At 60.6% G+C, this 24,904-nt stretch overlaps 2 protein-coding genes across 3 annotated transcripts; both read left to right on the forward strand.

Moving 5' to 3' along the window:
- Positions 1-2,029: 2,029 nt before the first annotated feature.
- RNPEP (arginyl aminopeptidase) lies at positions 2,030-16,230 on the forward strand. Its single transcript, XM_005911789.3, is given in 12 exon segments — positions 2,030-2,568; positions 7,684-7,824; positions 8,086-8,212; positions 8,215-8,233; positions 9,594-9,710; positions 10,137-10,372; positions 11,776-11,889; positions 12,476-12,588; positions 12,674-12,782; positions 13,507-13,731; positions 14,673-14,815; positions 15,739-16,230. Coding segments are annotated over 12 exon segments (1,944 nt in total). The 5' UTR covers positions 2,030-2,127; the 3' UTR covers positions 15,898-16,230.
- Positions 16,231-16,373: 143 nt separating this feature from the next.
- ELF3 (E74 like ETS transcription factor 3) lies at positions 16,374-22,920 on the forward strand. 2 transcript variants are annotated; one of them, XM_070384629.1, is made up of 9 exons: positions 16,374-18,058; positions 19,226-19,396; positions 19,600-19,821; positions 19,914-20,009; positions 20,100-20,219; positions 20,364-20,453; positions 20,584-20,700; positions 21,514-21,709; positions 22,211-22,920. In XM_070384629.1, the coding sequence occupies exons 1-9, from the start codon at positions 18,055-18,057 to the stop codon at positions 22,323-22,325; spliced, it is 1,131 nt and encodes a 376-aa protein (XP_070240730.1). In that variant the 5' UTR covers positions 16,374-18,054; the 3' UTR covers positions 22,326-22,920. The 2 variants fall into 2 exon arrangements, with proteins under 2 accessions (XP_070240730.1, XP_005900328.1); XM_005900266.3 differs by lacking the exon at positions 16,374-18,058 and adding an exon at positions 18,107-18,872.
- Positions 22,921-24,904: the final 1,984 nt, after the last annotated feature.

Raw genomic sequence — 24,904 nt, forward strand, 5'->3', positions numbered from 1 at the left:
GAAACTGATAAGTAATCTACACCTGGGTATTTATGAACTCTGCCCCATCCCAAACTTCTGCCTCCCCCAGCTTGGGGTGACTACCAGCCTGTGCAGCTTGTTTCTTTTTCTCCCCTTGCTTCCCTGGTGGCTCAGACAGTAAAGAATCTGCCTGCAATCCGGGAGACCCAGGTTTGATTCTGGGTCAGAAAGATCCCCTGGAGAAGGAAATGGCTACCCACTCCAGTCCTCTTGCCTGGGGAATCCCAAGGAGAGGAGCCTGACGGGCTACAGTCCAGGGGGCTGCAAAGAGTTGGACATGCCTGTGCGACTGACAACACTTTCACTTTCACATGTTTTCCCATTGGTGGGTTTGTGAGTTACACTAATTCTATATTCTTTAGGTGGTTTTCTTGAAAATATACCTAAGAAAGAAATTTCAGGACTTCTCTGATAGTCCAGTAGTTAAGATACTGAGCTTCTAATGCAGGGGGCACAGGTGTGATCTCTGGTCAGTGAACTTTTAAGATCCCTACATGCCATGCACTGCAGCCAAAAAAGAAAAAAAATCTTATTTATTCCTAAATCTACTCTCCTCCTAATAATCCAAGGAGCTTCAACGTCAGTCACCCTCTTCTTTTTTTTTTTTACCCTCTTGCATACATTTAATTAAGAAAAAAAAAACTTTGGTTGCCTCATGCAGCATGCAGGATACAGTGGCTGGTATATGCAGGTGCTCAACAAAAATGCATCGTATAATGGAATGAGTAAGTTGAAGGTAGATGTGCTGAATGACTATCCTCAGCGCCACAGAAGAGTGGTTTTCTGAAGTTTTTGGATTTCACTAGCCAGTAAGTTAGAAAAGAAAGAGAAAAAAAGGAAGAAAACTAACTTTGATCATATATGGAATTTCAAAATATCTACCATAAGCATTTCAAAAAATAAGATGTATTTAATACTGTAAAACTAGGAAGCACATACTAGGATCATATTTCCTTTATGGGAAACTCTCTACATTGTGTCTTAAAATTTCATTTCCTAATCGGGAAGATCCCCTGGAGGAAGAAATGACAACCCACTCCAGCATTCTTGCCTGGAAAAGCCCATGAACAGAGGAGCTTGGGGAGGTACAGTCCATGGGGTCACAAGGGTCAGACACAACTTAGTGACTAAACCACCATCACCACCACCACCACCACCAAAAGGAACCCCCCCACCAATGCAGGAGAAGTAAGAGACTTGGGTCCAATCTCTGGGTCGGAAAGATCCCCTGAAAGAGGGCATGGCAACCCACTCCAGGATTCTTGCCTGAAGAATCCCACGGACAGAGGAGCCTGACGGGCTACAGTCAGTGAGGTCGCAAAGAGTCGGACACGACTTGGTATAGTTTCCAGCACAGCTAATGAGCGGCTCCTAGTCACAGCTGGGCTCCTGGGAGGGTCACCGGCGCGGCGAGCTCTCCCGCACAGGAGAGGGGACACACGGCCCACCAGCCTCACAGCCACCTCTTGTCGGAAGGACGAAGGGCCACAGGCTGGAGCCCCGGTTGAGTTACCAGGGCTCAAGAGATGCTGTAATTTCTCCTGTGTCACACTGCACAGAGAGGCCAGAAAGAGTCCCCTTTCTTGGGGAAGGTTTGCTGCAGAGCTTGTGAGCTCAAACCCGACCCCCGGGCTCAGTGCTGCCTGCCCGGTGGACGCGGACACGGGCAACCTCAGCGCAGGGACTGGGGGCCATCCCAGCGGGATGAATTCGGGCCGAGGTGGATCAAACTGTCGCTCGCCGGCCTGTCTAGAGTCCTTCCGTGAGGGTGCACAGCTGGGAGTCGGGTAGGGTCAAGGAAGGGCGTGGTCTGCTCGGGGGCGGGGCCTTCCCGGGTGCGCGGCAAAAGCGCCCGGGGCCAGACCTGCAGGGGGCGTGGTCTGTTCGGGGCGGGGCCTTCCGGGGCACGAGCGGCAGTCACCGGGCCTCGGCTGGCGGCGGGGCGTGGCTATGCTCGGTTCCGGGGCGTGGTCTGCTCGGGGGCGGGGCCTTCCCGGGTGCGCGGCAAAGGCTCCCGGCTCCCCGGGGCCAGACCGGCGGCGGGGCGGGGCCAGGCCTGCAGGGGCGGGGCCTGCGGCGGACCGGCGGCGGCGGCGGCGCGGGGCCATGGCGGCCGGCGAGCCTAAGGCCGGCGGGCGGGCGCTGCGCGCGGCGCAGGTGGACGACGTGGCGTCGGCCTCCAACTTCCGCGCCTTCGAGCTGCTGCACCTGCACCTGGACCTGAGGGCCGAGTTCGGGCCGCCGGGGCCAGGCCCGGGCAGCCGCGGGCTGAGCGGCTCGGCGGTGCTGGACTTGCGCTGCCGGGCGCCCGGCGGCGCCACGGAGCTGCGGCTGGACTCGCACCCGTGCGTGGACGTGACGGCGGCGGCCCTGAGGCGGGGGCGGCCGGAGCCGGGGCGGCCGGAGCCGGAGCCTGAGCCGCTGCCGGTGTGCACGCAGCCGTTCTCGCACTACGGCCAGGCCCTGTGCTTGCGCTTCTCGCAGCCCTGCGCCGCAGGCGAGTGCCTCCAGGTGCGGATCACCTACCGCGTCGGCGAGGGACCCGGGGTGAGTACCCGCAGCCCCCGCGCCTCCTCGGCCAGGTGACTCCCCACCCCCCGCCTCTGGTCCGGCTGGTCTTCAGCCAGATGCCTCCGCCCCCTCCCCGCCGTCTCTAGCCCCCTGCGTCCTCCAGGCTGGACAGCAGACGGTTCCCGAGCTGAGTTTAGGGCTGTCGGTGCGCCCGGCCTGGGCTGGGCCCTGGTGGTGCTCTGCTCGGGGGCAGCCCTGAAGACGCTGGCTCGTTACCCGCTGCTGACTCAGCCCATTGTTGCAGGTGCCCGTCTAGTGCCCGGGGCAGGAACAGCTCCGAGACTGGGCACTTACTATTTATTGTTTCCTCCTGGATGTGATGAACAAAAGAATTTGAGTAAAAGTGAAAACCAGAATTAGGGTGGACCAGGCTTTGTAGCAGAGAAGGCAATGGCAACCCACTCCGGTACTCTTGCCTGGAAAATCCCATGGACGGAGAAGCCTGGAAGGCTGCAGTCCATGGGGTCGCAGAGAGTCGGACACGACTGAGCGACTTCACTTTCACTTTTCACTTTCATGCATTGGAGAAGGAAATGGCAACCCACTCCAGTGTTCTTGCCTGGAGAATCCCAGGAACGGCACAGCCTGGTGGGCTGCCGTCTGTGGGGTCGCACAGAATCGAACACGACTGAAGCGACTTAGCAGCAGCAGCAGCAGGCTTTGTAATAATTGGCTTTCTCTCTGTTGACTCTTAAATTCTAAACCGGAGTGGGGGAGGTGGGGCAAGTGTAGCAGTTGGAAAGAGCATCTTGTGGGTCCCTCTGTGAGAATCGCAGCCCTTTCTCTGGTGGGGTGGGCGTCCCGCCCACCCAGGAAGCCTGTGCTTCTGGTGGCACTTCCCCTTTTGCTCTTAGAACTGGCTCAAAGGGCATTTCTTTTTCCATCTTTTACCATTAGGGACGTACATGAACCATAAGATAGAATTTGTTTGAAAAATTAAAGTCCAAAGCAGTGTGGATTGACCTCTCAGGCAAAGGAAAAAGCCTGGCCTCTGCGGGTAACTTGCTGTAGAGGAACATGTGGAGCGCGTGGAAATGTGTTTGGTTGCTCTGTTACGTTCTGGTTCGCGGTTGGGGGCAGAAATTAAGGACAATAAGTGAAAAAATTAGGCCTCCTGGGCTTGCTTACCAAAAGTGGCACCTGAAGTTGAATTTCGGAATTAAACAGCTTTCATTTAAGACTTGATGGCAGACACCCATGCTCCCCGGAGAGCTGTCCTTTGCCCTGTGGAGGTCCCCAGAGGGCACAGTTCCTGTTCCGCTGTCCCGGGGGGGGCGCTCACCTTGGTCACCGTGGGCCACGGTGTCTCCTGGATTTGATTCTGCTGTGTGTCCTGCCAGCCCCCTTCATTGTCTTCTCTTCATGTGATTAAAACAAAAGCAAGCAAAACTCAAGCAAAGAGGATGAGTAGGGGATTGTGGTTGAAGGGATGAGAGTCATTGTTTACAGAGCTGAGCCTGACAACAGTTGTCTTTACATAGGTCCTCATACGGTGCCTAGTTCCTCTGACTGCCAGCTCAGTATACTTGTTTTCATCAATAGGATTTTTTTTTTTTAACTGTTTAGATTACCAGGAAAACTGAGCATATAGGACAGTTTCCATAAACCCCCAACACACACGCACACACACACACCACACACACACACACCACACACACACACACACACACACACACCACACACACACACATGCACACACACATGTACACACCACACAAACACACATGCACACACCACACACACACACACACCACACACACGCACGCACGCACACACGCACACCACACACGCACACACCACAAACACACACATGCACAGCACACACACAAACACACCACACACACGCCACACGCACACACACGCCACGCGCACACACATGCACACACACATGTACACACCACACAAACACACATGCACACACACACACACACACACACCACACACACGCACACACCACACACGCACACCACACACACACGCACACCACACATGCACACACCACACACACACGCACACCACACACACGCCACACGCACACACACACCACACACACGCCACACGCACACACACATGTACACACCACACACGCACACACCACACAAACACACCACACACACACACACCCACACGCACACACCACACACACGCCACACACGCACGCACACCACACACACACCGCACACACGCGCACACACATGCACATACCACACAAACACACACACACACATACACACCACCACCACCACCCCCCTTATTAGCACCTTACGAGTGGGATACAGTTGTTACAATTAATGAGCCAGTACTGATACCCTATTATAAACTGGAATCTATAGTATTTCCAGATTTCCTTAGTTTTTATTTTCAATAATTTGTTTATTGAGCAGCTTTCATGTACAAGGTGTTATTAGAGTGTTGGGTCTTTTAAATTTTTCTTTTTTGTATTATAGTTGATTTACAATGTTGGTTTCAGGTGTACAGCAGCCTTAGGTTTTCAAGTGTCCTCTGCTCCAGGGTCCCATCCAGAAATCCAGGTGTGTGTCCCTCTGTCGCGTTTGTGGGCTCCTCTTGGCCGTGATGATTCCTTAGATGTTCCTGTTTTGGTGACTTAGATAGTTTTGAGCAGTGGTGTGCCCCTCTATTGGAATTTATCTTCTGTTTTTTCTCATGATGAGATTGGGGTTATGAAGTTTGCTTGGTTTTCATAGATTATTTTCCTTAGAGCAGTTTCGGTTTCCCAGAGAAGTTGAACGGAGGTTCATAGAGATAAGGTGTCACTTCTGTAACGTCATGTTGAGGGCAATGGTATCGGCCTGATTTATGGCCTCTGTGCTGGCCTCCAGTCACCAGGCTGAAGCACCAGGCTGTTGGGGTCTGCACAGGACGTCTCTCTCTCCCCTGCCCCCACTTCCGTCTTACTGGACTCTGAGTGAGACTTGTTACAGTTTGCGCATGCACACACACACACACACACACACACACGTGCACACACGCAAAGAAAACCCCAGCTTCCCAACGTGTCTCCCTTACGCCTCTCATAAATCGGTCTCAGCGCCTCTGTGGTTTAAGCCCTTGACCACACACAGCTGCCCGGCTCCATGAAGCCACATTCCCCGCCCGCCCGTGCTGCTCCCGCCTCCTGGACATCATCTCCCTTCCTTCTGGCTGTTTAAACCCTGCCCGCTGTTGAGGGTGCAGCCTAGGGGTTTTGCTTCCACTCTGAGACCCTCCTGGGGCCCCTCAGCTGCACACGGCATCCGTGTTAGACGTAAGCTCTGCTGTGGGCAGAGTTTGGGTTTGTAATAATGGCTCAGATGTGCCCTCGATTAAGGGCTGACAGAAGACAACTCAGGAGTCACAGCTGGGACGTCCCTGGGGGTCCAGTGGCTAAGACTCCGCAGTCCCAGTGCAGGGGGCTGGGGTTCGATTCCTGTCCACGGGACTAGATCTTGCACACTGTAACCGAAAAGATCCCACATGCTGCAACTAAGACCAGGTATAGCCAAGTAATAAACAAGCAAAATAAATATTGGGAGCAGGGGAAGAATCATAGCCAGTGCCTGTAACGTAAAGCACATTGATCCTCCTGCTTTGGCCGGTGGGTTCTTCATCGTTGGCACCACCCGGGAAGCCCCTAACACTCACTCTGAAAGGGTGAATTTCAGGGATGGGAACACCTGTCAATCAGCCTCCTTGCTGTCAGCGTCTGCTTTTCTGTGTCTTTCATCACAAGTTGAAGAACAGCTTCTTCAGCATTTGTTTCTTGGTGAGAAGTTACTACAGTGAGGAGGACACAGGAGGGAGGCAGGACCAGGGGGCTGGAGGCAGCTCGGGAGTTCTCGAAGCCCAGGGACATGTGCAGAGAAGGCACTGGCGACCCACTGCAGCTCTCTTGCCTGGAAACTCATGGACGGAGGAGCCTGGTGGGCCGCAGTCCATGGGGTCGCAGAGAGTTGGACACGACTGAGCGACTTCACTTTCACTTTTCACTTTCATGCATTGGAGAAGGAAATGGCAACCCACTCCAGTGTTCTTGCCTGGAGAATCCCAGGGACAGGGGAGCCTGGCCGGCTGCCATCTACGGGGTCGCACAGAGTCGGACATGACTGAAGCGACTTAGCAGCAGCAGCAGCAGGGACACATGAGGCGTGATCCTGAAAGGTTGTTGTTGAATCATGCGAATACACCAGGATTCTTGGCCCCCGGAGGAGAAGAATTCAATCCGGGGCCAGAGACGAGGCTTGATCGCTCAGAGCTTTTGTGTAATAAAGTTTTATTGAAGTATAAAGGAGATAGAGAAAGCTTCTGACATAGGCATCAGAAGGGGGCAGAAAGAGTACCCCCCTGCTAGTCTTTAGCTGGATGTTATATAGTCACTAGCAGTCTGTTAATGAAAGAAAGGAATGTCTTAAAATTCAGAATGGCACCAGGCCCCTCACCCATAAGATGCATTTTGGGATAAATGGTTTATCCTGGGCCATAAAATGATTAACTTGAATCTTGAAGAAGGGCAGACCACCATACAAATAGTTTCATTTACATAGATTAGGGGAACAATATCCATACTGGTTTGTCAAGTAGGTTCTGGGCCAAGAGGCGGAACCGACTTGGAGACAGAGTTTGGGGTAAAGGCATAGTACATTAGCATAGCTTAAGACAAACATTTCCATAAGAAAAAGGCATTGGTTATCTCTAGACTCGAGAATAGCTAACTTCAGGCGAAACCGGGTGTCATTATGGCAACGCAATATTTTAAGAGAAACCTCTCTTTAAATTTGTATAGAGAAGGAAAAAATACTGCTAGTTTGTTTCCTCCTGCCGCTTAAGAGAGATAAAAATGTCTGACACTTGCAGGCTATTTCCTCTATTTGGAGACCCCTGGCCTTCCTGCCTGTTACCCTCTCAATCCCTTGGTGGTGTCTGCCCCGGGAGGTAGACGTCGGGCCGCAGCCTGGACTCCAGGGGGATTAAACACGCAGCCGGAGAGAGCTTCTGCTCTGAGCTGTTCCCGGAAGTCCTCTGCAGCCCACGTGGCTGTACCTGCCTGGGGCCCCCCAGGGCTGTTGGCTCTGAGCGGCACGCCCCTCCCCGCAGGTGTGCTGGCTGGCTCCGGAGCAGACGGCGGGAAGGAAGAAGCCCTTCGTCTACACCCAGGGCCAGGCCGTCCTGAACCGAGCCTTCTTCCCGTGCTTTGACACTCCCGCCGTGAAGTGCAGATACTCCGCTCTTCTCGAGGTGAGGGGACCATGTGTCCCTGCCCTGGGGATTGGAATGGTCGTCTCCATCAGGTCACCTTTCAGGGGACGCTTACAGACCCTCTGAAGAACTCCTCCACCTGCAAAAGTTTTATCTGTGCTAAACCCCATTGGTTGAGCCCTACTTTCTGGAAGCCTCTGTACTTCAGGTGGACTGCAGGCTGCCGTCATCACCGGGCAGGTTGCTGATGGAAAGCAGCTTCTGTCCAGGTGAGAGCTCGTCGGTGTTCTCTGTCCTCAGGTCCCAGATGGCTTCACCGCCGTGATGAGTGCTGACGCCTGGGAGGAGCGAGGCCCCAATAAGTTCTTCTTCCGAATGAGTCAGCCCATCCCCTCCTACCTGATAGCCTTGGCCATCGGAGATCTGGTTTCGCTGAAGTTGGACCCAGGTAGGAGACCAAGATCCCGGAGGCAAGACTGGACCAACCTCCAAGCAAGGAGGCCTCTGACCAGCGTGCAGGCCTGTTGGGGGGTTCTTGGGGCGGTGTCGGCCTGTTGGGGGTTCTTGGGGCGGTGTCGGCCTGTTGGGGGGTTCTTGGGGCAGTGTCAGCCTGTTGGGGGGTTCTTGGGGCAGTGTCGGCCTGGTGGGGGGTTCTTGGGGTGTCGGCCTGCTGGGGGGTCTTGGGGCGGTGTCGGCCTGTTGGGGGGTTCTTGGGGCGGTGTTGGCCTGTTGGGGGGTTCTTGGGGCAGTGTCGGCCTGCCCCGAGTCCGGGCTTTTCTGCGGCACAGGGTGCGGCGTGAGGGCATCAGAGGACTCTTTCCCCCTCCTCCCTCCCATCCTGTGCTGAGACCCAGTCCTGCTGTGTTCTGGCCCTGTGCAGAGAGCGCTCTGAGCTCAGGCAGCAGTTTTAGGAGGTCACCTTCTAGCTACGATGTGCGCTTTCTTATCGCTACCAAATCTCCCTGCCTTCTCTGGCACTTAATTCCTGGAAACACCCGCCTCGCGGTCCCCGTCTCCCTCCCAGGAGGCCCGAGGACGCTGTCCCCTGTCTGCTCCGGATGCAGAGGCCCAGGTTTGGGCCGACTCTGTGAAGGGAAGGGGCTTTAGTGGAGGTGAATAAGGAGTTTGTCAGGTGTAACCAAAGAGAAGTTGACCGGGAGCCTGGGTTCTGCTCATCGTCCTGTCTGCCTGCGCTTTGTCCCGCGGCGGGAGGCTCGGTTGGACGTGGCTCTCCTGGTGGCGGTGCTGTCCTTCGTTCTGCCGGCCCCAGAGGCGCTGGCCGGGCGCCAGGCCGCAGACAGGGCTCGGCAGTGGCACCAGCGCCACGCGCCTCCGCTCCCGAGGTCAGAGGGAGCGCTGCGCAGGCCCGTCGGCCTCCGCTTCCAGCCACGGGCTCCGGGCAGCCCCGGGCCTGCGAGACAAGGGCTCCCTTCCTGGGGGACAGGGCAGTGGGTGACCGGAAGCACGTCAGCCCGCAGCTGCAGGAGAGCAGAGAAGGAGAGGGACGTCTTCCAGGGGTTTCCTCCTGCCAGGTTCTGTTAGGAAGCGGACGAGCTGCTGGTGCGGAGCAAGAACAGTCGTTTCTGAAGACACTGGGCAGACGGGGAGCTGGGGCTCAGTGCGGGGGAGGCCTGCTGCCTGCAGGAGCCCCCAGGGCCCTCCCGGTGCCCGCTCTGCGGGCGGGGCCGGCCCTCAGCTCTGCTGCAGGTCGCCTCCCCATGGGCTCCCTGGCTCCCTGGGAGGCTGAAGCCGGCTGGTCCCGCAGGGCTCTAACCCCCGCGCCACCCTCTCTGCATCCTTGTCCGCAGGAGCCGGGTGTGGGCTGAGCCCTGCCTCATCAACGCTGCCAAGGAGGAGTATGACGGAGTCATAGAGGAGTTTCTGGCAACGGGAGAGAAGCTCTTTGGACCCTATGTGTGGGGAAGGTGAGGTGTCACGGGAGCTTCACGTCTGCGGTTCCCGCACCCTGGGGTGCAGGGGCGGGGAGGAGAGGACAGCCAGCCTGACCCACCGTGGCCGTGGCCGTGACCGAGGTGGGCCCAGGGTGGGCGTCTCAGGACAGCGGCGAGCAGGCGGGTGCTGGGTCAGAGATGGGACTCGCTGTGCGGATGTGGCTGACTTAACCTTTCCCGTCACTGGGGGCAGACCCGCTCTCTGTTTGCCGTCTTCAGACTTGAGGTCCCCCTGACAAGAGGCCCTGTCAGGCCTGCCAGTCCCGCGTGGGGAGCTGGGTGCGAGGGAGCCGGTCTCATCCCCCTGGGAAGGGCTGGGAGAGGAGTCCCTGGCACAGGGCACTGGGGACCGCCTGGTGACGGGAGGGAGCCACCCCCAGTGACCGCCCGCCCTGGCAGGTACGACGTGCTCTTCATGCCCCCGTCCTTCCCTTTCGGGGGGATGGAGAACCCCTGCCTGACCTTCGTCACTCCCTGCCTTCTGGCCGGGGACCGCTCCCTGGCCGACGTCATCATCCACGAGATCGCCCACAGCTGGTTTGGGAACCTGGTGACCAATGCCAACTGGGGGGAGTTCTGGCTGAATGAAGGCTTCACCATGTACGCCCAGAGGAGGATCTCCTCTGTTCTGTTTGGTGAGTCGCAGGGACCCATCTCCCCGTTCGGGGCCTGCCAGGCTCCCTCTGGGGTGTCCCGGGGGTGGCGGTGCAGGGAGCCCCTGGACGGCCATGGAGGCCCGCTCACAACAGTTACGCTTATCACGCCCGGTCCCAGCCTTGACCGGGTGCTTCGCTCACCGCCCGCACTGCTGTGTACGACGCTGTTTTCCCCTCTGATGTGTTCACAAGGCAGAGAGGTGGGAAGCGTGCTCACCGCCACTTAGCAGCTGAAGGCAGCAGACCCTCAAACTGCGCCCAGCCGTGCTTTTGAAATACATTCTCAGCACCGTCTCTTTATTGAAAGCCCACAGTGTCTAGGTGCTTTTTGTTTTTTTTATCCTTTCTCTGCTTAAAATCTACCTTGGTACGTATGGGAAAGTACACAGCAAAACATTTACCTGCCGTTTCACCATTCAGAGATGATCGGTGGATGTCCTTTCCGATATATCACTAGCTCTGTGTGTGTGTGAATCATCAGGCCATACGTGGTTTTAGAACTGTTGTTTTTTGTTACCTTAGTAAAGTTAAATGTTTTCCTGAGTCATTAAATTTTCTTGTACGGATGCAGAAGAATTTAAATTCATAATTTGTTCGTCAGCCTCCAGTTGTAGGTTGGTCTGTAATTTTTTTTTTTAATTTAAACAAAAAAAAACCTTAATGTTTTGTTGTTGTTGTTGTTGCTGTTTTGGCCACACCTAGGGGCATGTGGGATCTCAGTTCCCGACCAAGAGTTGAGCCCACACCCCTTGAAGCTGAAGCACACTCTTAGCCACTGAATTGCCAGGGTCCCTCATTTTTCCAACAAAATAATATTCTGGTAAACATCTTTACGCAGGTTCACGTGTATCTCAGATGATTTCAGTAAATTCTTTGAAACGTGCTTGTCAGGACTTGAACATTTTAAAGGGCTTTTTTCAGCACGTATTGTCTCCTGCCTCCCAGAAAGTGTGTGGAGGTTTATTCTTTCATCAGTGGGCACGGAGCAGGCGGTCTCAGCGCTGGGAGCCCCGCAGTGGCCTCTGAGCGCTATGCACGCTGGGCCCTGACGCGGGCGGGCTGCCGCCCCAGGGCAGAGCGTCTCGCAGGCGGCGTGTGGCTGGTGCGCACCGTCCTGCCAGGAGGAGGCCGGGGACCCGAGGAAAGGCTTGGCGACAGTGTCTCCTGTCGATAGGAACGGTCAGGTGGGAAGGTCAGACTCCTGTCTCTGCAGACACCATCACGCTGCACAGAAGGCCCCTGTCAGCGGGACGGTGTGCGGAAGAGAGGCCGAGGGTCGGCTGGCCACAGCCTCCCTGCCCACGGTCTCCGGGGAGCACCCCGGCTCACAGGGCACCTTGGGGAGGCGCACGTGAGGTGCCAGCTCCTCTTCTGCCCCACAGGGCCCGCCTACACCTGCTTGGAAGCCGCCACCGGCCGGGCGCTGCTGCGGCAGCACATGGACGTCACGGGCGAGGACCACCCGCTGAACAAGCTGCGCGTGAGGATCGAGCCAGGTCAGGGCCCTCCCGCCCCGCCGTGGGCCGGAGCCCTAGCGGCTCCGCCAGCGCACCCCGGTCCCTCGGGCGGGAGGAGCCCCCAAGGCCCTCCGAGCTGCGCCGGCCAGTCCTGAGCAACTCCGTGTGCCCTGCTTGTCCGGGTCCCTGTCGCTCTCGAGGCCCTTTGCCGCCCCCTGTCCTTGGTCAGCTCAGCCCCTTGGGGTTTGTCACATGACAGAGAGCGTGACCCAGAAAGCCCGTGACTGCTTCGAGGTTTTTGTTTCCTAACATTGTTATTTCCACGTGTGACTAATTGAAACCTTTCTGTGCAATTGAAGCCTCTGACTCCAATGGAGAGCTCCCTGTGGATGGACAGTTAGTTAACTTGGCTCCAGAGCATCTGCAGAAACCCCCATTGTTCTGGTGGGCAGCCACACGGGGGGTTGACATGGGGCTGGGAAGACCCCACGAACACAGCAACCCCGGGCTCTTCCTGTCATCCCTCTCGAGACCCTGGAGACAGGTCGGGGTGGGTCAGGAGCACTCCTGGCCGAGCTGCCCTGGGGGTGGGAGTCAGTCGCTCTGAATCCAGAGTTCTCTGCAGGGGTCGACCCAGACGACACCTACAACGAGACCCCCTACGAGAAGGGCTTCTGCTTCGTCTCCTACCTGGCCCACCTGGTGGGTGACCAGGGCCAGTTTGACGACTTCCTCAAGGTAATCAGCTCGAGGGGAGGGGGCCCCGCTGGGTGGGGAGTGGGGGCTCTGGGCAGCTGACCGTGCCTCCCCTTCGTCCTCACAGGCCTACGTGGACGAATTCAAGTTCCAGAGCATCTTAGCTGACGACTTCCTGGACTTCTTCCTGGACTCTTTCCCTGAGCTGAAGAAACAGAGGGTGGATTCCATCCCGGGTGAGCAGAGGAGCCGGCCCAGGGCTTCCAGGAGGTTGTGCAGGGTGGGGTCTGCTTCCCGCCCTGAGGGACCAGTGTGTCCCCTGGGGGTGGCGCTCTGGGATGGCCCAGGGCCCCACAGAAGGACCTCCGCCACCCCCGCTTCCTTCCCCCATTCGGCCTTTCTGCTCCTCTCTGCCCTCTGGATTCCCTGTCTCTGAGACACACAGTCAGATCCTGAGCCCTGCCCAGGCCACTGCCGCCCCAAGGGGCTCCCTGGGCAGGACCAGGGCAGCTGCCCTGCCTGGGGAGCCGGTGGGAGGCCTGCTTCCTGGGGGCGAGCGCTGCCTGTGGCCCGGAGGCTTGCCCCTGCTCCCTGCTCTTTGCTGGGCCCCATCCAGCCAGCTCCCCCGCTGGCTGGGAGGGCGGAGCTCCCGGCTGCTGAGGGCGGGACCCCAGAGCACAGGAGCCTCAGCATAGCTGCTCTGCTCGTGGGGGTGGGCTGTGTCCCCTGTCGTCCTGAGGGCTCATTTCTGCACAGAATAGGCCCAGGTGGGAAGGGGGGCAGCCGGGGCTGTAGGCGTCACGGGGGCTGGGACCCTGCAGAGCAGTAGCCGTGTGGGCAGTGGTGTCCACCTTGGGGGAGCACTTGGGGCTGATGGAGGTGGGAGGTCTCGGGAGCCCCGGCAGGCTGGCCGTGGCACTGCCGGGGAGTTCTGACAGGGTCTTCTCTTCTGCCAAGCAGGACTGGAGTTTGATCGCTGGCTGGACACCCCGGGCTGGCCACCTTACCTCCCGGACCTCTCCCCCGGGGACTCGCTCATGAGGCCGGCTGAGGAGCTGGCCCAGCTGTGGGCGGCCGAGGAGCTGGACCCGAGGGCCATCAATGCCATGCCCACCTCTGCCTGGAAAACCTACCAGCTGGTGTACTTCCTGGATAAGATCCTGCAGAAGTCCCCGCTCCCTCCTGGTGAGAAAGGGCGGGCCTCTTGACACCTGTTGGGAGCGGGGCGGGGAGGGGGTGGGGCGGGCCAGCGTGGGGTGGAGCGTCCACACGCGTGAAGCCAGCGGCTCACGGGGTCCTTGGCTGTGCGGGGCAGTCTCCCTTGCCGTGACACCCTCTCATCCCCCTGGCTGCTCTGTGAGCCCGGGGCACCAACAGCTTACTCAGCTGGTAGGTGGGGTGGGGTGCAGCTCCGCCTGGCTCCCGCCCTTCAGCACGAGTGCCCTGTTGCTTCTCAGCCAGAAATAGTACCAAGGGCTGCACCCCAGAAAAGCCGGCTAGCCCGTGCTGGTGCGAGGCTCGGTGGGCAGAGCGTCTGGGGCACACGCTGTGGTCTGGGGAGGAAGACTGTTGGAGGTTGGGATGATACACGTATACATTTTATCTTATAGTTTTAAAAACTTTCATTGGCAAATAATTGCTTTACAAAATCATGTTGGTTTCTGCTGTACATCAGCGTGAATCTGCCATAAGTATACATGTGTCCCGTCCATCTTGAACCTTCCTCCCGGCCCGCTGATATACTTTTTTTAATGCTTATTTTATTTACTTATTCATTTGGCTGCGCTGGATCTTAGTTTTGGCGTTCGAATTCTTTAGTTGCGGCATGTGGTATCCACTTCCCCAGGCAGGGGTTGAAGCTGGGCCCCCTGCTTCGGAAGCGCGGGGTCTTAAGCACTAGCCCACCAGGGACGGCCCCCTCTGTGTGACGTCAAGGGAAGGTGGTTGGAAGAGCTGTGGAGCTGGGGCAAGCACACGTCCAGGGCGCGACTGCGTCGGGCCCAAAGGCTCAGGATGAGTGGGTGCCTGGAGCCCTCAGAGACGTGACTCTGGAGCTCCTGGAGGCCGCGGCCTCCTCGGCGTGGGGCTCTGCTGGCAGTCTTTCATGACCCGTTTCTTTTCTCCAGGGAACGTGAAGAAACTTGGAGAGACATACCCAAAGATCTCAAACGCCCAGAATGCAGAGCTGCGGTTGCGATGGGGCCAGATTGTCCTCAAGAATGACCACCAGGAGGACTTCTGGAAAGTGAAGGAATTCCTGCACAGCCAGGTGGGTGCCCCCGGCTCCCTGTCCCCCTCGGGCACACGGTGGGCAGGGCCATGCAGGCTGCCATCTCTGAGGCAAAGGGCCTGGCAGGTCCCGAGAGCAGGCTGTGGTGCCGCCCTGTGGGGGAGACGGCCCGGTCTGTGCACCTGTGCTGGTTAGCTGGAGAGGCCCAAGGGGAGGGGCTGGTCAGCGTTGACCGGACGCTGGGAGGGAGGCGAGACGGGTCATGCATCAGCCAGGCCGGTCTGGGGAGAGGCCAGTGGCTAGGAGAAGCGAGGGAAGCTGAGCAAAGGGTCCGGCCTGCTGGGGAGGTCGTTCCCTGACTCCAGAGCAGGGGAGGCCTGTGCTTGAGGGTTCAGAGGCCAGCCGGCCTGCTGGGGAGGTCGTTCCCTGACTCCAGAGCAGGGCAGGAGCCTGGGGCCAGGCTGGGTCAGGCTGCCTCCCGAGCCCCGGAGCCTCCCGCCTCGGGTCAGCATCCTGTGTGTGACCGTTCGGTGCGGATGTGCGGGCACGGCTTCCTTCTTGGCTGCGGCTGGTCCTCCGGAGCCCCGTTTGAGGGTTAGGCACTGCGGTCCTGGCGTGTGCTGCTGCCTCGGACCTCTGACCTCTTGCAGCTGAGACGTGAGCCCCCGCGTGCCCACCCACTCGGTTCTGTCGCGTGTGGACACATCCAGGAACGTGACCGTGCAGACCTAGCCGTGTGGGTCTGTGGCCTCTGAGAAGATTCCAGAACACAAGGCCTTGTGTCTGGGAAGCCCCCCACCCCTTCCAGCACTGAAATCCACATCCCTTTGGGCCCTGGGGCAACAGGAGGCTGGGTCGCAGACCCACTGGGCTGTCAGATGGGCCCCGGGGCGGAGCTGGGGCAGACCCTTGAGCTGGCCGACAGGCCCTGACAGGCCCTGAGCACGAGCCGTCTCTCGCAGGGGAAACAGAAGTACACCCTCCCGCTGTACCACGCCATGATGGCGGGCAGCAAGGCCGCCCAGACCCTCGCCAAGGAGACCTTTGCCGCCACAGCTCCCCAGCTGCATAGCAACGTGGCGCACTACGTCCAGCAGATCGTGGAGCCCCTGGGCAGGTAGAGGCTCCGCCCCGGCCTCTGCAGGCTCCGCGCACAGCAGCTGCTCCAGGTCAAGGCCCCACGAGGGCACCTGTTCCCTGACGCTGGGCTTCTGCTCTGATGGGCCGGCCCTGGACCCAGCCTGTGACCGAGAACCTCCCTGCTCCCTGGGCTGGGGGTGGCAGGCCTCCCCACCGCACCGGGGTCTCGGGAGAGCAGGAAGGGTTTTCTTTTTTCTTTCTTTTTTTATTCTTTAATTTTTTTTGCTGATTCTTGAAATACTGTGCCAAGGGCTAATTTCTGGAGATTCTTTTTCAGGTTTAATCATTATTTTAATAAATATTTTTAAACGAAAGGTATTCTGGTGGCTGAAATTCCTTCTCCCAGGCCCTGCTCTGTTCTGAGCAGGTCAGGGCAGGATGTTCTCCCCGTCCTTCGGGGGCCCGGGCTGGAGGTGGCGTGCCCCTGAGCTGTGAGGAGCAGGGCTGCATGGGGCTCTGTGGAACGTGTCCACGTCAGTGGCAGCCACGCTCCCAGAGGGGGCAGGCCCTCCTCTGCAGGCCTCGCCCCCTCTGTAAGGCGCTGAGATGGCTGAGCCCTGGAGTGTTTTCTCTGCCCCGCCAGGTCCCGGGTCTGCAGCTCAGTGTGTGGTCAGAAGTAGAGTCTGCCCAGAACTTCAGCCCAAGCTCTGATTGATTTCCAAGTGGGGATCGAAGCAGTTAGCAACCTGGGGTGGGGGGAGGGTCACAGAGAAGCACTTAAATATCTCCAAGTGGGTCTTCCTAGAGCCAGGCTCTGTAGCTCTTGTGGCTCTGTACTGGTGGCGAGGTCCGTGAAGGACCCCCACCCTATCCAGCAAACTGTCTCCTTGGCTGGGCCGGGGCTGCCCCGGCTGCTGTTACAGGCGAGGACTGCCGTGGCCCCGGGACGCCTCAGCATCCAGGCGCTCAGCCTTGGTTCCGTGTGGACCCCAGGATGTGTGATCCCCGGGACACCGAGGACCCTGAGGACCCCTGTGCCCCCATCAGCGTCCAGGTGCTCAGCCTCGGTTCTGTGCTGACCCCGGAGCTCTGTGGACCCTGAGGCCCTTCCTCAGCCGGGGTCGAGTCCAGTGGCACAGCAGGCACCTTGAGCTATCACCCCCCACTGCGCCCTGCCGGGGGGCCCGTCTGCTCTCAGAGCTCGAGGTGGGCCCCCGTGTTGTCCCTGCCCCATCCTGGAGGTAAGCTGGGCTCTGTCCAGGCAGAGAGGGTCCGGGGGGCCCTGGCCCGCACCACCCCCTGCCACAGCCCTGGCCTGGCCCCCGCCTGCCTTCACTCTCACAGGCTGACCCTGGAGGGAAGGCTTGTCTGCCCGCTTGTCCTGTACAGCCCCTGCAGGCCTGCCCCCGCCAAGGCCCTCTTGGGTCACAGCCGCGGCCGCCGCTGCCCTGGAGGGCCGGCTCAGGAGCACGTGAGCGTGAGTCGTCCTGAGGCTGGAGCCGGTTCGCCCACATTCCAGGGCTGGGGTAGAGGGCGTGCCTCAGGCTGTGGGGGAGGCTGGAGGGCTGGGGAGCTCTCCCCGCCTCCCAGTCTGGCCTGGCCCCCCACGTCTGGGCCGAGGGAGGGGCTGGGACCTCAGTGCCAGAGCGGGGTACCTGTCCTCCTGGGGGTTAAAGTAAGGCAGGGGTGCCCTCTCGGGAGACTGAGCAGGAGCCATCCCAGCCCTGGCCCTGACCAAGGAGGAGGGCGAGGGGTGCTCAGATGTTGCATCTTTGACGTGTAAAAAAAACATCCGGAGAAGACCCAGGGCTATCAGGCCCACAGAACCTTGTCTTCAAGGGTGGGAAATGGAAGAGACCCCTGGGTCTGACCCCTGGCTGCCCCCACGCAGGCCTCCGTGGTCTCGGGACAGCCCTTGTGGTTACGGCTGAGCTCATGGAGGGGCCATGGGTGGGAGGGGTCCCCTGCCCACAGGGAGGGCGAGGGCGTCTGCGGGGAGCACCAGCTGGGGATTCAAACCTCAGCCCCACTTCACCAGCCCGCCTGGCCCGGGTGAGTCTGTGGGCCACCAGCTGCCACCCTGAGAGCCCTGCTGAGGGTCAGATGGGGCCTGCTCCCTGAAGAGCACCCAGCTGGGCCCAGGGAGCCGGGCCTCCGACGCTAGAGGGCAGCAGGCCAGTACCGGTCGGGCCAGGCAGATGGGTAAGCACAGCCGCGCAGGTCTGGCCCCCTCACTTACGGCCCCAGAGGCGGCTCTGTCGGGAGCAGGGAAGTGGGGGGTCCTTCTGACAGCGCCAGGGCTCCCAGACACGGCTGCAGCAACCCCGAGGCTCAGGTGGCGTCAGGCAGGCAGGGGGTGCCGAGACCTTGCCCCCAGCCTCCTGCCAGCGGTGGGCCCATGGCTGGGGCCCTGCGGCCGCCATTCCAGCAGCCCTGAGTGTTGCCCTGCGTCCGGAGTCTTCCCCAGACCTCCGCCCCCTCCCTGCCTGCCCTGCCTGCCTGCTGGCCCCTAGTCCTCAGTCCTGCAGGTAGCCTTCCTGACCCAGCCCTGACCCCCGTCCCCTCCCGTCCCCTCTGCCCAGCCCCAGCCTGGCCCCCCTGAGGAATTTCCTGAGCAGAGAGGGCACATGCCCACCCAGCGGCTGCCCGCCCAGGCCACTGCCCTGGGCCCAGCCCCAGAGGGTGCGGGTGACGGGCCTGACAATCATTAAACCAGCCAGGCCTGACTTCCCAGCACCGCAGGCCTGGATCCCAGCCAAGTGGCACAAAGTATGCAAATCACCTGGGCCAGGAGCCCCGTCTAAAGGCCAGGAAATCCCCTCGGCCAATGAGCCGCCAGCTCAGGTTACCGTGGGCGCCTATAAAGGCCCGGGTGCGGGCGGAGCTCCAACGCCCCTACTGAGCGCCCTGGGAGCGCGGCCAGAGCCTCGGTTACCTGGCTACCTGGCGGGCCCCTTCCCCTGGATTTCCTCCTCCGGCAGCCCCTAGCCTGCCTGCCACACCCTCAGCTGCCACGGTAGGACCCCCGCCTGGCCCGGGGGATGGGGAGGGGCTGGTGGAGCTCGGTTCTGAACCTGCGCAAGTGGGAATGCCAGGCCATGTCCTGATGGCAAGGGAAGGACGGAGTGGCCGTGATGGCCAGTCCCTCCCACAGACCCCGGTGGGCAGAGCAGGGAGCCCGGCCTGGTGCCCTGCTCACCACATGCTCTCACCCCACTCTGAGACCTTGGAGCTTCTCTGGAGGAGAGCTTGTCCCAAGACAGGCTGACCTTCCCGCCCTTGGGGCTCTAACTGCCCCAGGCCTGGTGGGAGCAGGATCGCCTGCGGGTGAGGCAGGGTGCGGGCCTCACCAGCCTCCCCCTCTCCCAGGGAGCCCCATGGCTGCGACCTGTGAGATCAGCAACGTTTTCAGCAACTACTTCAGCACCATGTACAGCTCAGACGACCCCACTCTTGCCTCTGTGCCCCCTGCGCCCACCTTTGGGGCCGATGACCTGGTGCTGGCCCTGGGCAGCCCGCAGATGGCCCTGGAGGGCACAGGTGGGTCTCAGGAGGGGCTGGGCATTTGGGGCGAGAGCCTGGGACAGGGAAGGATCCGGCAGGGGGCGGGCTGGGGTGTTGGGACTTGGGGGTACCTGCCTGGGGGCGTGCTAGCCCCCTTCCTGGTCGGAGGAGGGGGGACCCTGGGAATCCCCAGCGGGCGCCAGAGGGGGCTGACCCTTGACTGTGCCGGCCCCTTGCAGAGAAGTCCAGCTGGCTAGGGGAGCAACCCCAGCTGTGGTCCAAGGCGCAGGTCCTGGACTGGGTCAGCTACCAGGCGGAGAAGCACAGATGCGACCCTGGCACCATCGACCTCTCACGCTGCGAGCTGGATGGGGCGGCCCTGTGCCGCTGCGCACCCGAGGAGCTGCGCCTGCTGTTCGGGCCCCTGGGGGACCAGCTCTACTCGCAGCTGTGGGACCTCAGTGAGTGCCCCCACCCCGGCAGGGAGGCTGGTTGCCCCAGGGAGGGGAGGGGAGCTGTGCCGACTCTCTGAGCTCTGCCCCCTCATCCTCAGCTTCCAGCTTCCCTGACGAGCTCAGCTGGATCATGGAGCTTCTGGAGAAGGACAGCCTGGCCCTCCAGGAGCCTCTCGGGGAGCAAGGGCCCTTCGGTGAGAGCCCTTCCTCCATCCTTCCCCAGCCTGATGGCCCCCAGCTGGGAGAGCCAGGGACCCCTCTGACCGCTCACCTCTGCCCCCCAGACCAGGGAAGCCCCTTTGCCCAGGAGATGCTCGAGGACTGCAGGCAGGCCAGCCCCACCTACCCAGGCAGCTTCGGCGCGAGGGCACCCTCCCCGGGCAGCTCCGACGTCTCCACCGCAGGTGAGCCCTCCCTCGGGCGTCTGCTCTCCCGGATGTCCTGAGCCCTGGTCTCCACGGGCCACCAACGCCCAGGCTTTCTGAGAGGACAGGCCCTGGCTGGGCAGTGCTCGGGCTGCTAGGGGCTCACTCTGGCCCGCCCCCCAGGGACTGGCGCATCTCAGAGCCCCCACGCCTCGGACTCTGGTGGAAGTGACGTGGATTTGGATGCCCCGGACAGCAAGCTCTTTCCCGGGGGTGAGCAGAGGGGGCCTCCTGGCCCCCAAGGGTGCCCCCCTCCCCTGCTCTCCTCTAGGGTTTCCTGGAGGGAGGCTGCCCCCCAGCCCCCAGCCCTCCCACTCCTGACCTTCTGCCCCACCCCCGCCAGACGGCTTTCCTGACTACAAGAAGGGGGAGCTTAAGCACGGGAAGCGGAAAAGGGGCCGGCCCCGAAAGCTGAGCAAAGAGTCCCGAGAGTGTCTGGAAGGCAAGAAGAGCAAGCACGGTGAGTGGGCACCCAAGGGTTGGGGGGCCACATCGTGGGGGGCCCTGGGCTGGGGGCGAGGTGAGGCCAGCTGGCCCTCTCTCCTCCTGATTGGGGCCCTCCACGTGCTCAGGCCATGAGTCCAGCATGCAAGTGGGTCACACCCTAATGGCCAGGCCTGGCTAGGGGGTCCTGTGTGGGGGCAGCGACGGCTACAGGAGGAAGGCCTCGGGCTGGACTCCAGCCTTCCTGCCCGAGGGACACACTGCTGGCGGTGCCAGCAGGCTCAGGCATGGACAGAGGCTTGGCCGCTGGAGGCCCCACCCCCTGAGGGCTCTGCAGGGGTGGCCCTTCCACACCAAGCTCCTACCTGCTGGCCTCAGGCCATCAATGGGCTCCCGCCCCTGGAGCTACCAGGAGGGTCCCACAGCTCGTTCCCCTCCACACACAGGGGGCCTGTTTGCTTCTAGGGTTATTTTTTCAAGAAGCTGCCCCTCATCCCCCAGGCAGGGGCCAGCTCCGTCCCCTTCCTGTTGAGCTCTCACCACCCACTGGTGTATTTACTTTTTTATCATTCCTCCTCCAAACTGTGAGCTCCTTAAAGTGGTGCCACTGTGTCTCAACGGCTCTCGTATCCCAGCTAGACGTTGATCAGTCTTTGAGCAGGTTAAACCTCTGTGCCATGTGACACGTGGTCCTACTGGAGCTCCCCTGGCTGTCTAGTGGGGTAGGCAAGGAGGGAGGCAGCCATCAGTAGACCATGTGCTGGGCCAGGCGGCAGTTGGGGGAGCCACAGGTGCCTGGGCCGCTGACTGATGGAGCTTGGCCTTGTAGCCCCCAGAGGCACCCACCTGTGGGAATTCATCCGTGACATCCTCATCCACCCGGAGCTCAACGAGGGCCTCATGAAGTGGGAGAACCGGCAAGAGGGTGTCTTCAAGTTCCTGCGCTCAGAGGCTGTGGCCCAGCTGTGGGGCCAGAAGAAGAAGAACAGCAGCATGACCTATGAGAAGCTGAGCAGGGCCATGAGGTGGGCAGCTTCGGGTGCCGTCAGGGTCCCACCCCTCAGGCCGGCGTGAGTCCCCTGTGGCGAGGAATCGCAGGGCCTGCCCCTCGTGTGGACAAGCGATGGCCTGGGATGCAGCTGACTGGCCTGCAGCACATACTGAACTTGATCTCACAGGCATTTCTATCATCTGTAAGGCTTGTCCCATGAAAGGCACTTGATGGTGAACAGGGCATTAGCCATGGCCCACACCATTGAAGTAATTAAGCTGCTTGTCTCTGGACCTCAGTTTCCTCCCAGACCATCGCAAAGGTTTCCTCCAGCCCCCAGACCACACTGCTCCATGCAGAGTCCCGGGGAGGGTCAGGTGCCCCCAACAGAGCCGGGTGAGGGAGCGAAGGCTCCTCCTGTGTGGGACGTGGTTCAGGCCCATTTCCCCTGGGCCAGAGCCCAGCGGGCAGGTCACCTGAGGACCCTGGGCAGGTCAGCCTCTGCCTGGCACCTTTGACCACCTGTCCCCCTCAGGTACTACTACAAGCGGGAGATCCTTGAGCGGGTAGACGGCCGGAGACTTGTCTACAAGTTCGGCAGGAACTCCAGCGGCTGGAAGGAGGAGGAGGTGGTGGGACACAGGAACTGAGGGCCAGACCAACCCTGCAACCACGCTCAACGTGAAGCACAGCCCCTGGGAGGACCGCCCGGCCGTCAGGGCGCAGCCTGTGCCGTGAAGAGCAGCAGGGGCCCTGGGCCCTCAGCGTCGTCCTGGCCTCTGGGGCCGGTGGCCTCGCGGTCTGCCCTCCTTTTGGAATTACAAGCCTGGAGTTTGAGGTGACTGTGCACTGGCCGTCACTGCACGTGCAGCCCCTTCTGCCTGATTGGACCTCATTGGACCCCAGCTGGGGACGCCTGCCTCCTGCAGAGGTTGGATGGGCCGAGGAGGCTGCGGGCCCCGGGGCTTGAGAGGGGGGCCCCCTCTCTCTGGACTGGCTTCCACCTTCCCGCTTGGACTCCGCGGGCAGGGGTCAGAGCACTCCCTAATTTATGTGCTATAAATACGGACATGTACATAGGAATCTATTTTTTTCTAAGACGCTCCCTTCCCACGCCTCCCACACCGGGTGCTGGGGCCACACTGGCAGCCCCAGGCCCTCACGGGCCGGTGAGGGTGGGGCTTCTGCTCCCTCCCCGCGTGAAGGGGACGCTCCAATAAAGTGCCTTCTGGACTTTTTCTAACCTTTGTCTTAGCGACCTGTGCACTAAACTCTGCAGCTCTAGCCTGGATGCAGGCAGCAGGGTTGGGAAAGGGGACCAGGGCAGGGCTCTGCTGGCCGGAGGTGAAGGCGGGGCAGATCCTGGGGTGGGCTCCATGTCCCAGAGCTGAGGCTCGAGGGCACAGGCCTGCCGGCTGAGGCTGGGATTGGGTGAGGCCATCCTGCAGACAAGGCGCCGGCCGGGTGACCTGAGCTGAACCAGGCCTCTGCTGCCTGCTTCCTGCGTTGGGCCAGCCTGCATCTGCTGAGGAGTCGGGGGTGCGTGTCCGGCCGCATGGAGTAGGTGTCGTGCCTTCCAGCTGAGTCGACGGCAGGCTGAGTAAACGTCAGATAAATCCGAGCTTTTGTTTTCAGACGTGGAATCAGTTATGAGCTCGTAGAGGGAAAAACAAAGCAAGAAGAGCGCTTGAGACCCCCTCCCCAGGAGGCACGGCCCCTGTGACCACCCCCCAGGAGGCACTGCCCCTGAGACCCCCTCCCCAGGAGGCACGGCCCCTGTGACCACCCCAGGAGGCACTGCCCTGAGACCCCCCCCAGGAGGCACGGCCCCTGTGACCCACCCCCAGGAGGCACTGCCCCTGTGACCCCCCCCCCAGGAGGCACGGCCCCTGTGACCCCCTCCCCAGGAGAGAGACTGCTCCACGGCCCCAGGGACTCGGCCATGGTCATGGGGAGAGATGCTGGCTCCCAGCGGCTTCTCCAGGGTCGGGGCAGCGGATTCCAGACGGCGCAGCTCCGTGTGCACAGGACGACGCATCTGGGCTCTGAGGGGCCGTCCTGGGCGTCCTCCTGAAGTTTCCCCGTGGGCCAACTATTTCCCGTCAGCACTTTAGAAGGCCACTTGTGGGTCTGAAATGCTCTTTAGTTGTCTTAGAAATATCAGATTATTCACTAAGGGAATGTGGGTAAGGAAGGGATCAGAGGAAAACAGATGCATGTGCATGCACTACACGTGTGAGTGTGTACATGTGTGTGCGTGTGTGTACATGTGCGTGCACACGTGTTGGGGAGGGCTCATTCACCTTGGAGGACAGGACCTGGGAGAGGAGGGTGGGGAAGTGGTCGGGAGCGGATGGAGCCATGGGAGAAGCTAGAATCCTCTGGAGTCCTTTGGGTAGAGGCGTCCCTTCTGAAGGGGGTCCATGGCCGGGGCGGGCGGGGATTTAGCCTCCAGCCACCCCGCTTCAGCGTGTCTGCTGTCCGCTGGGGTCCCGGCCCAACAATCACCTCATTTCTTGAAAATGGCTGCTCTAGGCATTGTGCTAACCTCTCCAGCCAAGTTATCGGGGTCCTCATGCCCCTGGAGGGGCTGCCTGGCTGCCTGCGTCCATTCTGAGAATGGGCCCCGGGCGCCCAGGACTTCCGCCCCCCGGAGGCACAGGTGAGGGTCTGCTGGGCAGGAGCGCCGGGCCCGCCCTTCCTCCTGTGCCAAAGGGCCGAGGCAGCTGCGCCCACAGTGCGCCGACCTTTGTCCTGCTGTTTGCAGTTTATGGGGCGCTTTCCTCCTCCTTTATCTGCTCTGAGCCGCCCCACAGCCTTCAGAGGGGACTGGGCGGCCCGGGCCCTGCGGGGCTGGACGCTGATGCAAGGTCAGAGGTGGAGACAGGGGTGACCCCAGGCAAGCGGGGCTCTTGCCGGCCTTAGGGGGTGACTGGGGCGGGGCTCGCCCCCTCCACAGGGGTGTGTCTGCCTCAGGACACTGCCCTCACCCAACCCGGGACCACAGAGCCCATCGCAGCCCCAGGCAGCCGGGCCCCAGGGCGTGGTCACCTCTTACCTGCCCCTGAGGGACAGGGGGCTGCTGGAGGGGGAGGGAGCCCCTCGGGGTGTGGCTGCCGGGGAAGGCCGGCCTCGCCCGGCTCCCCTCCCTCCCTGGCTGGGGGCTGCTCATCTGCCTTGATTCCTTTCACTGTTTACACCCTCTTGCCCTCAGGAGCTGTGGGGCCTC

This window comes from Bos mutus, chromosome 16 (assembly GCF_027580195.1).
Source record: "Bos mutus isolate GX-2022 chromosome 16, NWIPB_WYAK_1.1, whole genome shotgun sequence".
Lineage (NCBI taxonomy): Eukaryota > Metazoa > Chordata > Mammalia > Artiodactyla > Bovidae > Bos > Bos mutus.

Coding starts and splice junctions, on each gene's coding strand:
- ELF3 (XM_070384629.1), top strand. Junction 19,822..19,913: donor CTCGCAGCTGTGGGACCTCA/GTGAGTGCCCCC, acceptor CCTCATCCTCAG/CTTCCAGCTTCCCTGACGAG. Junction 21,710..22,210: donor AAGCTGAGCAGGGCCATGAG/GTGGGCAGCTTC, acceptor TGTCCCCCTCAG/GTACTACTACAAGCGGGAGA.